The 17,970-nt window shown below is 36.9% G+C and overlaps 1 protein-coding gene across 1 annotated transcript in view; it reads left to right on the top strand.

Annotated features, from left to right (window-relative positions):
- The first annotated feature begins 7,407 nt into the window (after nucleotides 1–7,407).
- LOC126974947 (TNF receptor-associated factor 4) overlaps nucleotides 7,408–17,970 on the top strand; it is a 62,126-nt gene continuing 51,563 nt past the window's right edge. Inside the window, exon 1 of the mRNA XM_050822703.1 lies at nucleotides 7,408–7,638. Coding sequence (XP_050678660.1) covers nucleotides 7,604–7,638 — 35 coding nt within the window. The 5' untranslated portion in view covers nucleotides 7,408–7,603. The remainder of the gene's footprint in view (nucleotides 7,639–17,970) is intronic.

Here is a 17,970-nt window from a genome sequence, read left to right as displayed (position 1 = left end):
AGCATGTTTTTGCTCTTTTTAGTGTTAGTATCTGTATATTCTTTTGTGGTAAATCATTAACGCTTCAGTCTTCAGCACATAAATAATGGCTACCTGCAGTGCAATTCTCTAAGCAACACGACCTCGAGCTCGACGCTGCGGCAGCGGCGAGTGTCTATTTCATGTCCACTACATCGCTCGCGCAACACTAGCGCAACGAAAATTTACGGTTTTTTATGGAAATACTCAAGGTTGAATAGATTGACAATTATTTTATGACAATCGGTATTCGCTAAGCAAAAAACGCCTAGACTTCAGGCACAGTAGACACATTCAGGAGTCAAGCCTGTATGTCATCTCTGTAATTTTATAGAGTTAGTGATTCACTTTCATTTGTTGGTGTGCGTGGCCTCTGGAGCGTTGTCAAGCCATTAAGGATTTAATTAAATCTCATTCCTTTATATTGTTTATTGTATATTATAGAGAAGAAACCGCCGGAAGAAACGCTTGAAGTATTATTTTTAGCTTTTTCCTTAAAAATAGTTTATTCAATATTTTAAATTATTTATTTAATCAAAACAAATCTTATAACTATATTTACAATACTACGACTACATAAAATTAAAACTATCATTACGTGGAAGCGTACCAAGAATACTGGCAGCATAACCGCGTTGGATAGCAAGGCTGATCCGTTGACCGAAATAGCTGCCAGCGCTTGGGTTTCCAGTAGCCTTATTGAGGCGCGAAGATAGTATTTTGAACATTCTCCGCGCCTCTGGGCCCCACGGGCCAAGTGTCTCGACACCAAACGGCACAAAGATGTATGACTCACTGAGACCAACATATTTGCGACGCTTGCTGTCTTCGGCAGTCGAAGCAGCAGCCCCAGCACCAACTGACGTAACTTGGACATGAGAAGGAGCCAGAGTGTTGACGCAAGTAGCGTCCCACACCAGCGCCCTTCCCCGTGCCCAAGCCACCAGCGTCATTCCATCAGGACGCTTGCCATCGCGGCGGGTAATACCATTTGGCTCTAAAACAGCTGGTATATTAAGAGCGGCAAATGCCCTGCGGATGACTTCATTAATGCTGGCGTGACGACTGATACGGCCTGCCGATTTTAGGCAGGATAACCCGTGGCGTCCAAGAGCAACTACCTGAACGCCACATCTACATTGATGTGGTTCATTCAGTTTTATACCTAGCCGGAGTGATACGCATATTGACAATGTCATATTGTCAAGTAGCGTTCCAATCGGCGCAGAAAGCAAGGCTTGTAACAAAATCCCGACTCATTTTCTGTCACGGCGAAAAGACGAGCACGTTCTGTTATGTCAGTAGATGAGATCAATAGATCATCAAAGGCTGACTTACAAAGAAGTGCGTTCCATGCTTTTTGACACTTTAAATCGTCTGGAAAATTTTGAATGTTTGCAATATTTAGCCAAGCATTGTTAGCTTCGTTCAAATACACAATCTCTGAGTTCCCTGGTACATGATTTACAATTCTAGTTACCAAAGTCTGCGCACTATTATTATTATTAATTATTCAATATTGTATTGTGTCATTGTCTATTAGCAAACACCATGAGATCTCTCTCACTCTGAGAGTCTTATATAATTTATACGTCTAAATAGTCTGTTGCTATCAGACAACATGGAATATTATATTAGTGTGCGTAACAAGCTTCTCGTGCGAGTTACACTCGCGAATTGTGTGACACTTTGCGTTAGTGTGCGTGAATTGCTCAAAATAGAGGTTGGTTCTAAAGTCTATTTATTTCGACGTTTTCACGGCTGCATAGTCTATCATAGACGTATAAAATGATCTAATATATGGCCTAGTCCGAGGCTGTCTGGGTGTTTAGATAATGTGCGGCCGAGCGTCAAGACTTACAGCAGATCATTGACTCATGCAGCACCAGCGGGCGGTAATCAGCAGGAATCAGACTAAACAGCTGCTCAGGACACTCCGTGAGCTTACAAGACGGAGATATTACAATGGCAAGGATTTACAGAGCTCTAAGTCGTGTCCAGTTTGAGCACGTGTACGATGTACCTACACTGCGGTATAACTTAACATGCAAACTGGGATAATCGAAACAGCCATGAGAGTAGCAATCTACCGGCGGCCGGAGCCGCGGGCTTAACTGGTGCGGCGAGTTGAGGAAACGGTTGTTTGGTTCAAACAGCCGCCATTGTTCTCAGTTTACGAGCGTGAATGGAATGCAAACAGGAATCGAATCCACGGCCCGCTCCACCGTCCCCGATAACAAACACAGGACAATCACCCGCCCAGCGACATCGACCGCATGACGTTCTGGACACAAACAAATATTATGCGGCGGTAATGGGCGTAGCACGTGGCAACTCGCCCTGTGGAAGTCAATGGTATGACGTCACAGCTCAGTTCCTGGCAGGAGGTCACCAGTACGGTGTGGGCTGCACGTGCGTCAGCTGTTACATGGCGGATTGGTGCGTGTGGAGCACAGGCCAGCTGGAGGATCCATCCCTCCACCTGTACTGGTGTGGGGGGGAGTGGTGCAGCGACCTGCCTGTGTGGGTCTTTAATGATTATTTCAAACCAAAAAAATATACGAAATATTTGATTTTAAACGGGGTTTGATCAAACATGGAGTCGTTTTAGATCAGATTCAAAGGGTGTCACAAATTTATTAACAAAATTCTCTAAAATATTATTGTGAAAAATAGTACACACATGTGTAATCTGTTATATCCTAAATTCAAATTAAATATTATTACAAATTTAAAAAAAGGAGAGGCATACAAATATTGTATTTTTACTACAGTATTATAATAAAATTTAATTAAAAAAATCTTAGAGACGAGTTCCAACACATGTTAAAGAGTAAAGTTAAAACAAATTATATACTTTAGTATCATCAAATTCAAATTCAAAAACACTTTATTCATGTAGGTCACGGAAATGACTCTTAAGAATGTCAAAAAAAAATGTTTCTTATTGAATTTACCGCTACTTCGTAAAGGGTTGAGCTAATTAAAAGAAGTAGCAAGAAACTCATTGCCACTCTTTTAAGTTTACATTTTAATTGTTTTACAAATCATTTCAATTACAATATATGCAAAGTGACACAACAAAAATACTCAAATGTCAAAAACTGAAAGGCTTACACGAGTAAGTCAAAAACAGAAAAAAAAAGTGAATTAATACTTATAAACACAAGAGTTATTGAGTATAGTAGAAGCATCAATCCACACATACCGTAAATAAATAGAGGCATTATTTGAGCATTTCATAAAATAAAATATATAATAACTTTAACGGAAGTAATAATAAAAAAAACACGTCAAGTAGACCTCCCGGTAACAAGATCATCCAGCCACCACGAGTAGCACCCGTTCACGAGCATGACGCATGGACCAGCCATCGCCTCCTTCGACCATATTTTAGGGAAGGGAACGACCCGCCCAACATCGCCGCCACAAGCAGCGGCAGATCTTGAATCATAATAATATAGCGACCCCTTAAGTCAATTGCCTAGTATGCAATTATTGGGTTTGAACAGGTTATTAACTGTAAAGTAGATCCTGTAGATGAAGCTACAGCCTGAGAGTTGAACAAAGCATACAAGATTTTATGACGGTACGTCACTCGAACGGTTGGCACAGTTGGATGATTGCTCGATCGGAACGCGAGGGGTCGCAGGTAACTAGGCTAATTTCATGAAGGCACAAAGTGATACCAAAGCCCACACTTCAGTGAGTAATCCTAATAATCCTTTGACTCAAATCCAAATAAGTACTTACTTACTTTTATACTAAACTAGCTGACCCGACATACGTTGTTCTGTATATAATAAATAAAATAATGTTTTTATATGAATTTGTCAATAATATATCATAACATCAGAAATTACTTCGTAAAATATGCACCCTGCTGTCGTAATGAAATTGTTTCACAGCAGAACTGTCAATCCGTGCGTCAATAAATTCTCTCATAGAAATTATGTATGGACACATCAAAGGAAAAACAAATTTGTCGTTTTTATTTAATTTAGCAGCATTTTCCTTTTTATTGACCTTTTAAGCCTTCCCTGGACTTCCACAAACAATTCAAGACCTAAATTGGCCAAATCAGTCCAGCCGTTCTCGAGTTTTAGCGAGACTAACGAACAGCAATTCATTTTTATATATATATATTATACGTCACTCGAACGGTTGGCTCAATGTTAAGAGAGAACGCGAGAGGTCTAGCGTTCAAGTCCCGAATCATTCATAAATTTTTATTTTATTTATTTATTTAGATTCACCGGTGGTAATTACAATAATATATTTATAATTATTATTATTATGCTAATTTACAAGGGTCTTATTACTAAATGCATTACCTTTTAAGGTGAATACCGCATGCTAAATTATATTGTGTGAAATAGTTACATAAAATAAATATAAGTTATAAAACAACCATTCTATAATGTAATGAAATTAAGAAATTAACAAAATCTACTAAATAAGTCAAGATAAACGTATTAAACAAATCAAGAATACTTATAAATTATTTATTTACAATACATTTTTTTACAATTACAATTTTGTTTTCAAGTTTAATTTGTGTAACAATTAATTAATTAATTAATTTGTGTATTAATTAACAGAAGTTGAAATGAAATTAAACACACAGCGGGTCCAAACTGAAACAGAGAAAACTGGCTCAATTTTGAGGGGGCCTTTAACTGCAGAGGGGTTCTTGCAGAATAAAATGCATCAAAATGAATTCCTTTTTATAAAACTACTATAATAATTAAATTAACTAACTACTTAATCTTTTTCTTACTGATACTAATCAACTTTGTAAATAGCATATCTGTAAGAAATAAAAGGCTTTTTAAGCAAATATTTTGTAACAGGTTTCAAAGTTAGAAGTTTAGTTAGAACGTTGTAAGATAATGAGAGTCTATTGCATCAGAGAGTTCAGAACCTGGAGCTTGTCGGGCCGGTGTCACCCGCGAGCTCAACACCAGTCCCCAGTAGTGGCTTCTATTTATAGATAACGGACCAGATCTGACCATAAACGTAACGACGAGGTGCTCGACCTACTCCATCGCCAGACACCTGTCGCGTGTCATACACCTCATACCAACCGACGAGAATACGTGATGTATGATAAATAATTTACCGAGAACACTAAACGATGGGTTAATGTCTCATTTAATGTAATTTTATACCAGGAGGCTCGTTTGCACCGGATGCCGGCTAGATTATAGGTACAATAACGGCGCCTATTTCTGCCGTGAAGCAGTAATGTGTAAGCATTAATGTGTGCCAAATGAGACTTGACATCTTATTTCTCAAGGTGACGAGCGTAGTTGTAAGATTATTGGAAAACACCAAAAATTCTGAGCGGCACTGCATTGCAATGGGCAGAGACCATCAGCTGATTGTATCGTCCCTTATTTTCATAAAAAAATATATTTGGGATAGAAAACTATATGAAATTGAAGAATGGAAGACTAGGAATATAAAACGTTTAATTTTCACTTCAACGATTTAAGTTCTTTGAAAGACCGTCGAACCCATAGAGACATAATATTTTTATATAAATTATTACATAATATAGCTGATTCTCCTTTTCTATTAAGTAAAATAGGATTACACTGCAGAAGGCCTACATCCCGATGTAAAGATGTATTAGATGTTGCCTATGCGAGAAATGGAAAGAACAGGTTTATAATTCGGGCATGTAGCTGTTATAATAGAGCATACAGTCATATTGACATATTTCATGAAAAGTTAAATGTTTTCAGATCAATGGTTTGTGATAATTTAAATAATTACTGATTTTTTTTAACCCCATTCTTACATTTTTTTTCTGAATACTTATCTCATTTGTAACTAATTCATTATAGTATTGTATAATAGGCGTGTATAGCATTGTGTAACTTATATAGCTTGTAATTAGTTGTTAATTTGTATTACTTTTGTTTTGTGGTTTTTATCTTACCGTTGGTTACCTTTTAACTAAAAGTGTCGTATAAATTGTTGGAAACTTCACTGGTGAAAGTGTAAGTTTTAAGATTTGTTAATATTTAAGTATCATAATACTGTTTGTTTCCTATACATGAATACATAAATAAATAAATAAAATTATTAACAAATCAGTCAGTGTCGTCTTATAGTACAGCAAGGACGGTCGCAGTGCAGTGGCCACGGGCTCCGGTCGCCAGTCTTGCGCGCCATTCTCGCCCTAGTACGATAGAGTTAGGCGCCATTGTTGGTTGAGAGACAATCAAATTCGTTATCACAGCTATTATTCGGTGTGGTACTTAGCCACACAAAGCCAGCTCCTACTACGTTACGATACGGCCGTGTTTGCGGTAACTGTGGTGGCGGTGAGCGTCCACTTCCTGTTCCAGCGGATGCGGAGTTCCTTGTGTTGTAGCGGTAATAATAATAATAAGGTCCCACTTGATGTGCTTTGTAAAAATATATTGTACACGTCTTGGTAGCGAGGGGCAACAAGCTTTTTTTTTAAACTTAACTATTATTTTCTTTTGTTTTTAATATGCTTTTATTAGCTTCATACGTATGTTAGTATGCAACGGAATCTTTGAACATGATTTTGACCCCCTTCAAAACGTCGGATTAACTCGAAATTATGCACTTATTAAGGACCGATGACGATTCAATATAACAAAAAAAAACAACTTAAACATGAAAAGTAAATAATTCCGAAGCACCTCAATGATTGCACAGCACCGTGTCACGGCAGTGCCCGTCGTCACTATCTGACCTGGCCACCTGGCCAGCATCCTGTGCGAAGTAGCCTACTAGTGTTCTTTATATATTTCACGGGATAAAAGTCTTTATATGTATACTAGCTGATGCCAGCGACTTCGTGCGCGTCGATAAAGAGTTTTAAAAAGTAATAAGCAAGTGCGGAATTAAAGATGTCTCATGTCCTATTCCAGTTCCGATTCCCGTTTTAGTCTCCGTTCCCAACATATTATATGAATCTTAATTTGAGGAAGATTGCAATGGCAAACTAAACCTACTATTAGTATAGTTACAGCTCTTCGACGTGAATTTCAGTTTTTCAATAATCCATGGATTTTTTTGGGATAAAATGTAGCCTATGTCCTTTTCCAATGGCTATTCTATCGCTGTACTAAATTTCATCAAAATCGGTTCCGTAGCTCCGGCATAAAAGCTTTTCAAACAAGGTTACATTGACATATTTTATGATACTACTAATATCTGTAAATCGTTTATAGTGTAGCCATTGGGCAACGCAGGAGCTCACCGCTGTCTAACTGGGCCCTAAGCTGCCTGCGGTCCTCGTGACGTCACAGGTGTAGGTGTCGCGTAATAGGAGTCAGCCGGTGGCGGCGGGTGAGTACTGAGAAGGCTGCAGGTGTCTCGTCACTCGTCACAGTCGGTCCGTGTCGGTCGCTCGCAGCACGCGCGGTGCGCTTGTTACAATAGTTCCGAACCCTGCCTGTGTATTATTAATGCTATTATGTTAATATTATTAATTAATTAAGAGTTGTTAATCAGTCGTTCTGATTCAGTGTTATATAGAGTTCGTTCGCGCTCAGTGAAGTGTGCTGCACTTACAGGGCTGTCGTAGTGGTGGCCAGGTATGACTCCGGCGGGACTTGTGTTCCGAGTGAGCAGGTGAGTGGAGTCTGTCTCAGTGTGCGTTCACAGTAACGTTCACTGGAACTTAATAAACAAATAAAATTCGAAAACAAAATTTTATGAACGATGTGGGACTCGAAGCCTCGACCTCTCGCGTTCCGTGCCAGTGCTCTTCCAACTGAGCTAACGGTTCGAGTGATGTATCGTCATAAAATCTTGTATGCTTTGTTAGACTCTCAGGTTGTGGTTTCATCTAATTTGTTTTTAAAGTGATAACCCTCACTTCTAGGATTAATACACAAATAAAATTTGAAAACAAAATTTTATGAACGATGCGGGACTCGAACCCTCTTCAAGTCTCTTAAGTTTCAAAACATAAAGAATTGTTACTGGAACTTCCCAACACATTAGCCCCAATTAACAGCCTCACTCATATAATGTTTAAAAAGAAGACAACCCAAACAGGCACGTGGTACGCCAGGCCCTGCTGGAACTGATGAGGTTGCGTTGCCTGCCTGTGATGTAAGAGAAGCCTCTTTGCTTGAACGTCCCCCGTGTTCCCCGATCGTTCGGGAATCGTGTTAACGTCAAAACTGCAACCCCCTCTAAAATATGTATGTATGTATGTATGTGCTTCAGACACATTAAGATCAACAATAATGGAAATCAACATCAAGACTCAACAAAAGGGCGCGAGATTTTCAAGCGGTTCTCTGTTTCTTTTAATAATAATAATATTTATCTTAATCTTTATATATATAATTCTTGTGTGCGTGTGTATGTCACTGAACTCCTCCTAGACGGCTGGACCGATTTTATTGAAACTTTCTGTGTGTCTTCAGGTGGATTCGAGAATGGTTTAGATTCACAATTGAACTACCTCCTGACCGGCTGGACCGATTTTGATGAGATTTTTGTGTGTTCCAGTGAATTTGAGATTGATGCGTGTCTTCGGGTGGATTCAAGAATGGTTTAGATTCCTAATTAAATTACCTCCTAAACGGCTGGACCGATTTTGATGACTTTTTGTTTGTTTCAGTGAATTTGAGATAGGTTTAGATTCTCAATTACGTCCATATAATATAATTCTCCTGCTCATGTGTATGTTAGTGAACTCCTCCTAACGGCTGGACAGATTTTTCAAATTTAAGACGTGTGTACAGGAGAACGTCTGTCGGGTCCACTATATTAATAATAATAAGCCTTTAATTAATTCCAACAACCTTCAAATACATAATAATATAATCTTAAGACTACGCGTATAATATAAAATATAAAAGTTATGTTATCGGAACCCCACTGTGGGTATAGTCCCCCTCCAGCTTACTCCATGTATCCTAAATAGCAGGAAAAGAATGGAGAGGAAAAGAACAGAAGAGTCGGGTCCACTAGTATAGATATAAATTTTTATATACCGCCTAGAGTCATTATATATATTATTATAGTAAGCTATGCCTATTCCTGTTTGCGGCGGCGTCGTGTGCCATGTCGTCTCCTTCCCTCAAATATATGCGAAGGGAACGATGGCTAGTCCAAGCATCAACGGTACTGAACGGGTGCTTAATAAAAAAAACATTATATTTGTTGGATATGATTACTAATCATAACAGTAATCACGACCATCATAATCACGAAGCATCCTTAAACAAACCATGAATACAAGCTCTAAAGATTGATGCATCCAATATTTATTTTACACTAGCTGATCCGACAGACGTTGTTCTGTATATAATAAATAAAGTAATGTTTTTATATGAATTTGTCAATAATATATCATAACATCAAAAATTTCTTTGTAAAATATGCACCCTGCTATCGTAATGAAATTGTCTCACCGCAGAACTGTCAAACCGTGCGCCAATAAATTCTCTCATACAGATTATGTATGGACACATCAAAGGAAGAACAAATTTGTTGTTTTTATTTAATTTAGCAGCATTTTCCTATTTATTCACATGTTAAACCTTCTCTGGACTTCCACAAACAATTCTAGACCAAAATTAGCCAAATCGGTCCAGCCGTTCTCGAGTTTTAGCGAGACTAACGAACAGCAATTCATTTTTATTTATTTTACATTACAAGATCATTCATATTTACACAGTTTATTCTTTAGTACTTTTTATGAAATAACACACTTTGAACACAATTCATATATTGTGCGTTCATTGGCTGCAGTGTCCACTCCAGACTCAGTTCTGCTATTGCCAGATGTCTGTTGCCTGCCGCGTTACTTGCACGCCGGAACTCGTATTTCAAACTACACTAATTTAAATTTATCCTTTATTTTCACTTTTAAATCCGAATGGAAAATATTTTAAAGTTAAACAATACAATTGTGTATACTTTTTATTTTTCTAATTAATGTTATAGCCGTGTTCATGTGAAAATGTGTGCAATTTCATTCTTAAATAACTCTGCCAATAAATAAGTTCCAATGTTGTGAGCCTTGGAAACGATAAGTAAACTTTTTTGTAATAAGTTTGTAATAAGGGACGAGATGAGCAGGACGTTCACTTGATAGTAATTGATACACACTGCCCGTTACAATGCAGTGCCGCTCAGGATTCTTGAATAACACAAAAATTCTGAGCGGCAATACAATTGTCACCTTGACATGCAATACAATAATATTAACAGTTATTACGTGAATTGTTACTTGAGTCACGTTGACACTCACACACACACACACAATACGTGTATCAATCATATCGCTGGCGTTATGTTCTGTGTGGTTTTCAGTTTCCACGCTTCACATCGATATCGTGTAACATCGGCTAGTCAACAAGTTCAAGAACGTGTTAGTTCATCATAAAGCTTCTAGAAATATGAGCGATGGCTCATTTGATTCAGAACTACGTCTAGAAAAATTAATGCCATCAAAAACTTTATTGCCGCCTCCGTAGTACCCGTCCAAATTGTTTCAATGTTAAAGTTCCGCGATGATAAAAGTTTAAAAAACCTTTAATTATATATGTTCTCACTATTTTTAACAAGTTTTTAAGTTATTAACAAAACGATTCACTTCCCGATAAGATAGTAGCAACTTTTTTGGATCGCTCACTTTGACACATAACAGCTATCCAATTTAGGTTGAAATGCTACCTCATGGTACGAATGAATGAACGAACTACAACAGTTTGCCATTCAATTGCAGACTTAATTTGGCGTCAACCTTTAAAAAAAAATTAAATAAGGGACGAGACGAGAAGGACGTTCAGGTGATGATAATTGATACGCCCTGCCCATTACAATACATTGCCGCTCAGGATTCTTGAAAATCCTTAAAAATTCTGAGCGGCACAACAATTGTCACCTTGAGACATAACATGTTAAGGCTCATTTGTCCAGTAATTTCACTAGCTACGGCACCCTTGAGACCGAAACACAGTAACGTTTACACATTATTGTTTCACGGCAGAAATAGGCACCGTTGTGGTACTCAAAATCTAGCCGGCTTTCTGTGCAAAGAAGCCTACCACCTAAATTGGATAGCTCTAATGACGTCGTGGTATGAAATACCAAAGCAGTTCATTGCAGGTCGTCAATAGAATCACAATAACAGTTCATAGTAGGCCCACTGATCGACACAACTAACAATGACAAACTGTAATGGCTCTGGCGGTCGGGCGGCAGCGATGGTAGACCTGTATGCTTATGGTGTACTGGTCCCTTGTGCTGGTCAGCGCGTCTCACAATACTGAACGACATACCGTTACAACCTTTGAACGTTATGAAAACGTAAGAAAGTGAATCAGCGAGATGAAGCATTATGCTCCGCAGCGAGCAGCACCAGTGCCAGTGAGACAGGAGACCAGCACCATGTCTCATGCTGGCGCGTCACAGCACAGATTCGTGAAGCGTGTCTGTGAAGAAAACTATCGCATGTCCGAGCAAGACCGCATTTACAATGAGACGTTCCCCGCATGTCTCTATAATCACGGCTCACTGAGCGCCTCCCGCGCCCCTCGCGCCCTTCACGCCTCTACAACTTCAGCAAGTAATCACAGCTCGCTAAAAAAACAATTTCTTCGATATTTTAAACAACTTGCTAACTAGTTGCCAAACATCGCTGAGTCATGTTAAATATACGGAATTTAATATTATGTTTAAATTTTTTTTTATTTAAATAAAAAAACAGCATAAATGTAACAAAAAGTTTTAAAAATTTCTGTAACAGCCAATTACAGGTCTCAACTTAACTTACTTTAACATAGTATGTGTAATTTAAAAACATACAGAACCATAATAAGAACCTGTAACTATGATTAAGTACAAATATACAAATGAAATGTAATATATTTCTATTATTATATTATGTTATCATCGGTTATTGTGTTTATATGTTTATCTACACCCATGCTTTAAATCTTCTATTAAAGATTCTGAAACAGTTAGTTTATTACCAACATTAAAACACCCAATGTCCCAATAACCATAACATCATCCAAACGAGTGTTGTAATGTTGCACTGAATTTCATAACAAGACTCCTTTGTTTTTTATTCGATCCCTTCATGCGCTTAGAGTTTCAACAGACAGCCACATTCTTATTGCTCGATGCGTGGTATCTGTATGAATTTCAAAGTAAAGTATTTTATTGCAAAGGCCGGGAAACCGGCAATTGTAGGTCGAGTATGAGTTAGAAGGCAGAGCCGTAGGTGAGGACTTTACTAAATACGAGACAGGCAATTGCCATTTCCCGCCGAGGCATATATAGTGCTTTTCTCAAAAGAATGCAGGGAAATAAAACACACTTTTTATATTATACATTCAATTTAATTTACCTTTGTCGCTAAATATATGTTATCATCTGGGGCTTTAATTAAATATTGCTTTATGTTTTCGCCAAATTTTCGATTTCTTGCTTTTGGATCCGGTCGTTTAAGAAAAGTAGTTAAATTCCCATAACTTTTCAAGTTTATGCCGTTTTTAACATGAACTGTACATTTCAGCATGGAATAAATTGCCCATAATGTAGATGGCTTTTTAGTCTTAGCAATCTCATTCAAACACGCCAAAAATACTGTTTCGGAGACAACGTTCACTTTTTTCTCGATTTTCAATTCATAGGCTCCCCGCCGTGATATTAGCAAGTGCTATTTGCTGCCTTTATGCTAGTGTGTGTGCGGTTACGGGGTATTCCAGTTACTCAATTTTTTCTCCTTTAAATAATCATATATCCACAAATACTTTTTTACAACGTACGACGGCAATCTAGCGTGGAAATCGTAACATTTTAACAGGTGCAAATAGTGTATAATATGTTTAAAATTCTCATTATTGATAACTAATCTGAATAAATGTATCTACACAAAAAAGTACAAGCTATAAGAATAACTTTTCTGAGAGTAGTAGGTACTAAACAAATGCGCAATGCCGAGAAAAACGTTGTTTATCTGTAAAGAAAAGCGGTAGTTCAAAATCGGTCTGGAGTGTTACCTATTACAATGGGACCACACGGGAAGCACCAGCTTTCAAATAAAAAATAATTATCAAAATCGGTTCGCCCAGTCAAAAGTTTACAGGTAACAACATAAAAAAACACACCGACGAATTGAGAACCTCCTCCTTTTTTGAAGTCGCTTAAAAAGAGGCGTATTTCTCATTAATTTAAGTGGTACGTTGTAATTAGTACTGCAAGTAATGTTGGGGAGTCCAAATGATTATTAATTACATTAAATAAGAACATTGTTTCTAGTAACGTTCGTCTGTCTGCTAGCGAAATTATATTAGGATGCGTGCAGCCATCTTTATAGTCGAAAAAATATCAGAAATGTTGAGGTGCCTTATAAATTTAGCTTGTATTTTCTATATATACGTTACAACCAGATACAATTAGCGTACTCTAAAACACTACGCACGTATGCATAGTAAACTGATTTTATATAAAATACGTACGTATAAACATAATAGCACGTATGTATAGTAACCGATAATATGTACAGACAGAATTAGTTTGCAAAAGTTACACCTAAATCTCTAACAACAGTAACTTTACTTATAGGAATTCTATTTAGCGTGTATGAAAATTGTATCTTATTTCTATTACGACTAATCGATATCTGAAGACATTTAGGTGCATTTACTGAAAAAAAATTAAAGCAATGGTCCCAGGTGAGATCCCTGTGGAATATTAGATAGAATTTTCAAAAAATTCGATCTGTAGCCACCTACTATCACTGCCTGAGATCGATTAGACAGGTATGATATAAACCATCGTAACAGATCCCCATGTATACCTAGACATTCTAGTTTAGCTAGTAAGATGCTGTGGTCTACACTATCGAACGCTTTTTCGAAATCAGTGTAGACCACATCAACTGTATAAACTCAACTAAGTTCGTTAGGGTTGACTTATGTTTAAAGAAAACATGAAAAATTTTACTAAACATTGAGAGATCTATAATAATCAATTTTTTATTTACAATTTATGAATTTTATAAAGGCAGATGGAAAGAAAATATTCCAGAAGTGAGGGTTATCACCTTACTTATCATAACAAGTTGCTTAGATGGAAAGCCTTTTTTTCCTAGTTTTATACTTTGATGAATTCACTCAAGTGACCGGGGGGACCAGACCTCTCTTTGTCCGAATCGAAACTTGGTAAACGAACGAAATTTAAACGAAGCTTCGATAGTGATCCTACTCAATTATGTGTTCGGACGCATCGACGAAGTTCGGAACCATGGACAATATTCGTGAACTAATGGTGACCGATTGAAATGAACATTATATTAATCCAACTAATTTGAAGAGTTCTTTTTCACTCCAACGTTGGGTAGTAACGTATGACAACCAAAAATGTCTGTATTACAGACACAATGTAAACATGTCAAATTAGTACTTCAGTAGGTCTACTCTAATTCATTCGTTTCGAAGTTTCGTCCCGAACGACATTGCTTGACATTACGAATTTCTAAACCTACTCTAAATCATTTACGTTCCGAACGAAAATATGAAGATGACGGCTATTTGTTCGGAATTTTAACGTCAATTAGACGAAACCAAAGATGTTACCTTTTGATTTTCGTTTGTGTGTATTTTGTTGCAAATGGGCTTGCTCTACGTGAAAAACATTAAGAACATTGAAGAAACCAACGCCGCTTATGCAATCAATTTAATATTATTGAAATTCCCGGCTTAGAGCACAAACTCTAGAGTACAAATTTTGTAATTTCCTACAAAGGAAATTACAGAATAAAATAAATTATAACATGCTATGTTTTACATAACTTATATATCAAGGGTATTAATACCACCCGAGTTCACCGAGGATGAATTCCAATGTGAATGAAGCAGGCGGGTTCCCTCTTATTCAGCTGCGTCTTCACGTCAAGCTCTACGGGCAGGTCCTGGGCATGAACTGCATGAGTACAACTGTTAGAAAGGATAAAGATAGAACTTTATCTTTTTTATTCCTTCCTAACAGTAGGTAGTGGTATTCCTATCTTTCAAATAAATTTCATTTTTGTTATTAATGAAAGAACAAAATTTATTTTTTATTTTATTTTATTATAACAGGAAAACTTACTTACAGCTAACAAAGAGTACCTACTCAGACATATAAAATAAAAAGTATAGCTTCATCATCATAATATATGTATATATATGTGCAGCAGTAAAAAATGTACCTATAAAAGGATGGTAATATGTAGAGGGAATTCTTGTAGTGAAAAAAAAAAGCAAATAAATATGTAACTGATATTTACTTGAAACTTTCTGATAGAATCAGTAGGTATCGCGATTGCGAGGTGTGTTACCTCGCAATGGCGATACCTACTACTAATCAAAGTACTATAAAAGATCATTTATTAGCACCATAATTGAGAACTCTTTTTAGAAAACTTTTTAAAGAATTCTAAAAAAAAAACTTTAAGTACTAAATTGACATGTTTACATTGCGTCTGTAATACAGACATTTTTGGTTGTCATAAGCTTCGTTTAAATTTCGTTCGTTTACGAAGTTTCGATTGGAACAAAGAGAGTAGACCCCTAGATTTTTTGTTTAAATTCTTTAAAAAGGTTTCTAAAAAGAGTTTTTAATTATGGTGCTAATAAATGTTCTTTTAAAGTGCTTTTTAACAAACCTCGCAGACGCGTTACCTACTCATTATATCAGAAAGTTTCAAGTAAGTATCAGTTATATATTTATTTTTTTCACAAAAAATATTGCTTCTACATATAGCCATCCTTTTAAAGATAACACTTTTCAAATTGGTGGACATACGATGATGAAGCTATACCTTTTAATTTATATGCCTGAGTACCTACTCTGAGTTAGCAGTAAGTTAGTTTTCCTTTTATAATAAAATAGAAAATACATTTAGTTCTTTTATTAATAACAAAAATGAAACTTATTTTAAAATATCAATAAAGATAGGAATACCACTCTGTTAGAAAGGAATAAGTAATATAAAGTTCTACCTTTATCCTTTCTAACAGTTGTACTAATGCAGTTCATGGCCTTCGACCTGCCTGTAGAGCTTGACGTGAAGATGGAGCTGATTAAAAGGGAAACTGCCTGCTTCTTTCACTTTGGAGTTCATCCTCTATATATCCATCCTATATATATAACTTATGTAACATTAATTTTTAACCGACTTCAAAAAAGGAGGAGGTTCTCAATTCGTCGGTATGTTTTTTTATTGTTTGTTACCTCCAAACTTTCGACTGGGTGAACCGAATTTGATAATTCTTTTTTTATCTGAAAGCTGGTGCTTCCTGCGTGGTCCCATTGTAATTTGGTCCAAATCTGACAGTGGTATCCATGAGAAAACCATAAAAGTCTTAAATTTGGTATACATACGTATGGCAAAGCGGATGATAAATTTACGAATAACTCAATATCGCGCCAACCGATTTCGATGATTCTTTTTTTATTGGAAAGGATATACTTCAAACTGGTAAGAGTTAGGTTAGGTTCTGATTACGGTATCCATGACAAAGTAACGGAACTCTTCAATTCTTAGAAGCTAATTGACGATACTCGGCCGAATCTTTTTTATGGTATCCGGTTATTTAAGTCATGTACCATAACATAGTTATGGCCAAGTAATTGTCGTCGTCCGTCGAATATGATGATCAATGGGACTCCTTGACGACTTACAGTAAGGGTGCAATCTGTGGCAGAATTTCTGATTGTCTGTAATCAAATTACGAAGCGCTTACGTTCATTGCTGCATTGAAAAATTTAGTATACTTACACATATTTAGACAAATTGTTAGTTAGTGTACTTAAAATTCACAAAAAATCATAAAATAAAAAAATGACACCGACTCCAAAAATGACAATAATCGTAACTAGAATTAAATTAATTAATTAGATTGTAAAAAAATACGCAATTATTTTATACTTATTTAATGCATTTTATATATATTGTTTTGAAGTCGGTTGTTTTTTTGTTAAAAATTTTATAATTGCTTTAAGTATCACTTCCACTTATATTCTGTAATTTCCTACAAACTCTTAAGTAGGGAATTTCACTAATATTAAGTTGATTGCTTCTTGATGTTCTTCACGTAGAACAGCCTCGATTAATAGCATTCTTGAAACCATTTCAAGCAAATTTGCAACCAAATACACACAAACGAAAATCAATGTCGTTAAAATTCCGAACAAACAGCTGTCATCTTCATATTCGTTCGGAATGTAAATGAATTAGAGTATGTTTATAAATACGAAATGTCAAACAATGACTGAATGTTCGGGACGAAACTTCGAAACGAATGGAACCGTAGTAGGAAACATCCGAAACTTCAATCGAAACTTCGTTTTTCGTTGAATAAGAGTAAACCTCCAGAACATTACCACTATTTTGTACGATGTTAATTAATTTTTTGATGTCCATGAGAGGTTGCTTTATATCCCATATTGTGAGCCTCTGGCCCGTTTGCCTCCGCTTACATCTGTAAATAACAAGTGACACAAACAAACATACATTCAATCCAATCCTATATTAGTTGGCATCTGCCGCTGCTCAGGGCAGCGAACGTTCCCCGAAAGAAGAATTGTGCAGCAGCTCCCGTTGCAATCTTATCTTGTAATATAACTCGCAATTAAATGGCCAGGGGGTGATAACAACAGTAACACAATGACACACAGTAGGATCAATGCGTCCGAGTGCGGTCGTGGTCTTGCTTCGCGTGCTGCAGCGGGAGTATCACTGGCCACGTGGCTGACCAGTTAAATCCTCGATTAGCTGCCTAACGAGCAGCTCGGCCGCGTCTCAACCCGCGAATGTTATTGATGGCTGCACGCGTCATTAACACGCGACGCTCCAACTGTTGCGCGTCCTTCTGTGACACGAGACGTTCATATTGAAGTAAACGTTTGTTTAAGCACGCTGAGCATTATATATTTGGTGGGTGA

The sequence above is a fragment of the Leptidea sinapis genome, chromosome 34, assembly GCF_905404315.1.
Source record: "Leptidea sinapis chromosome 34, ilLepSina1.1, whole genome shotgun sequence".
NCBI classification, from domain to species: domain Eukaryota; kingdom Metazoa; phylum Arthropoda; class Insecta; order Lepidoptera; family Pieridae; genus Leptidea; species Leptidea sinapis.
This window is presented reverse-complemented; position numbering and strand designations above follow the sequence as displayed.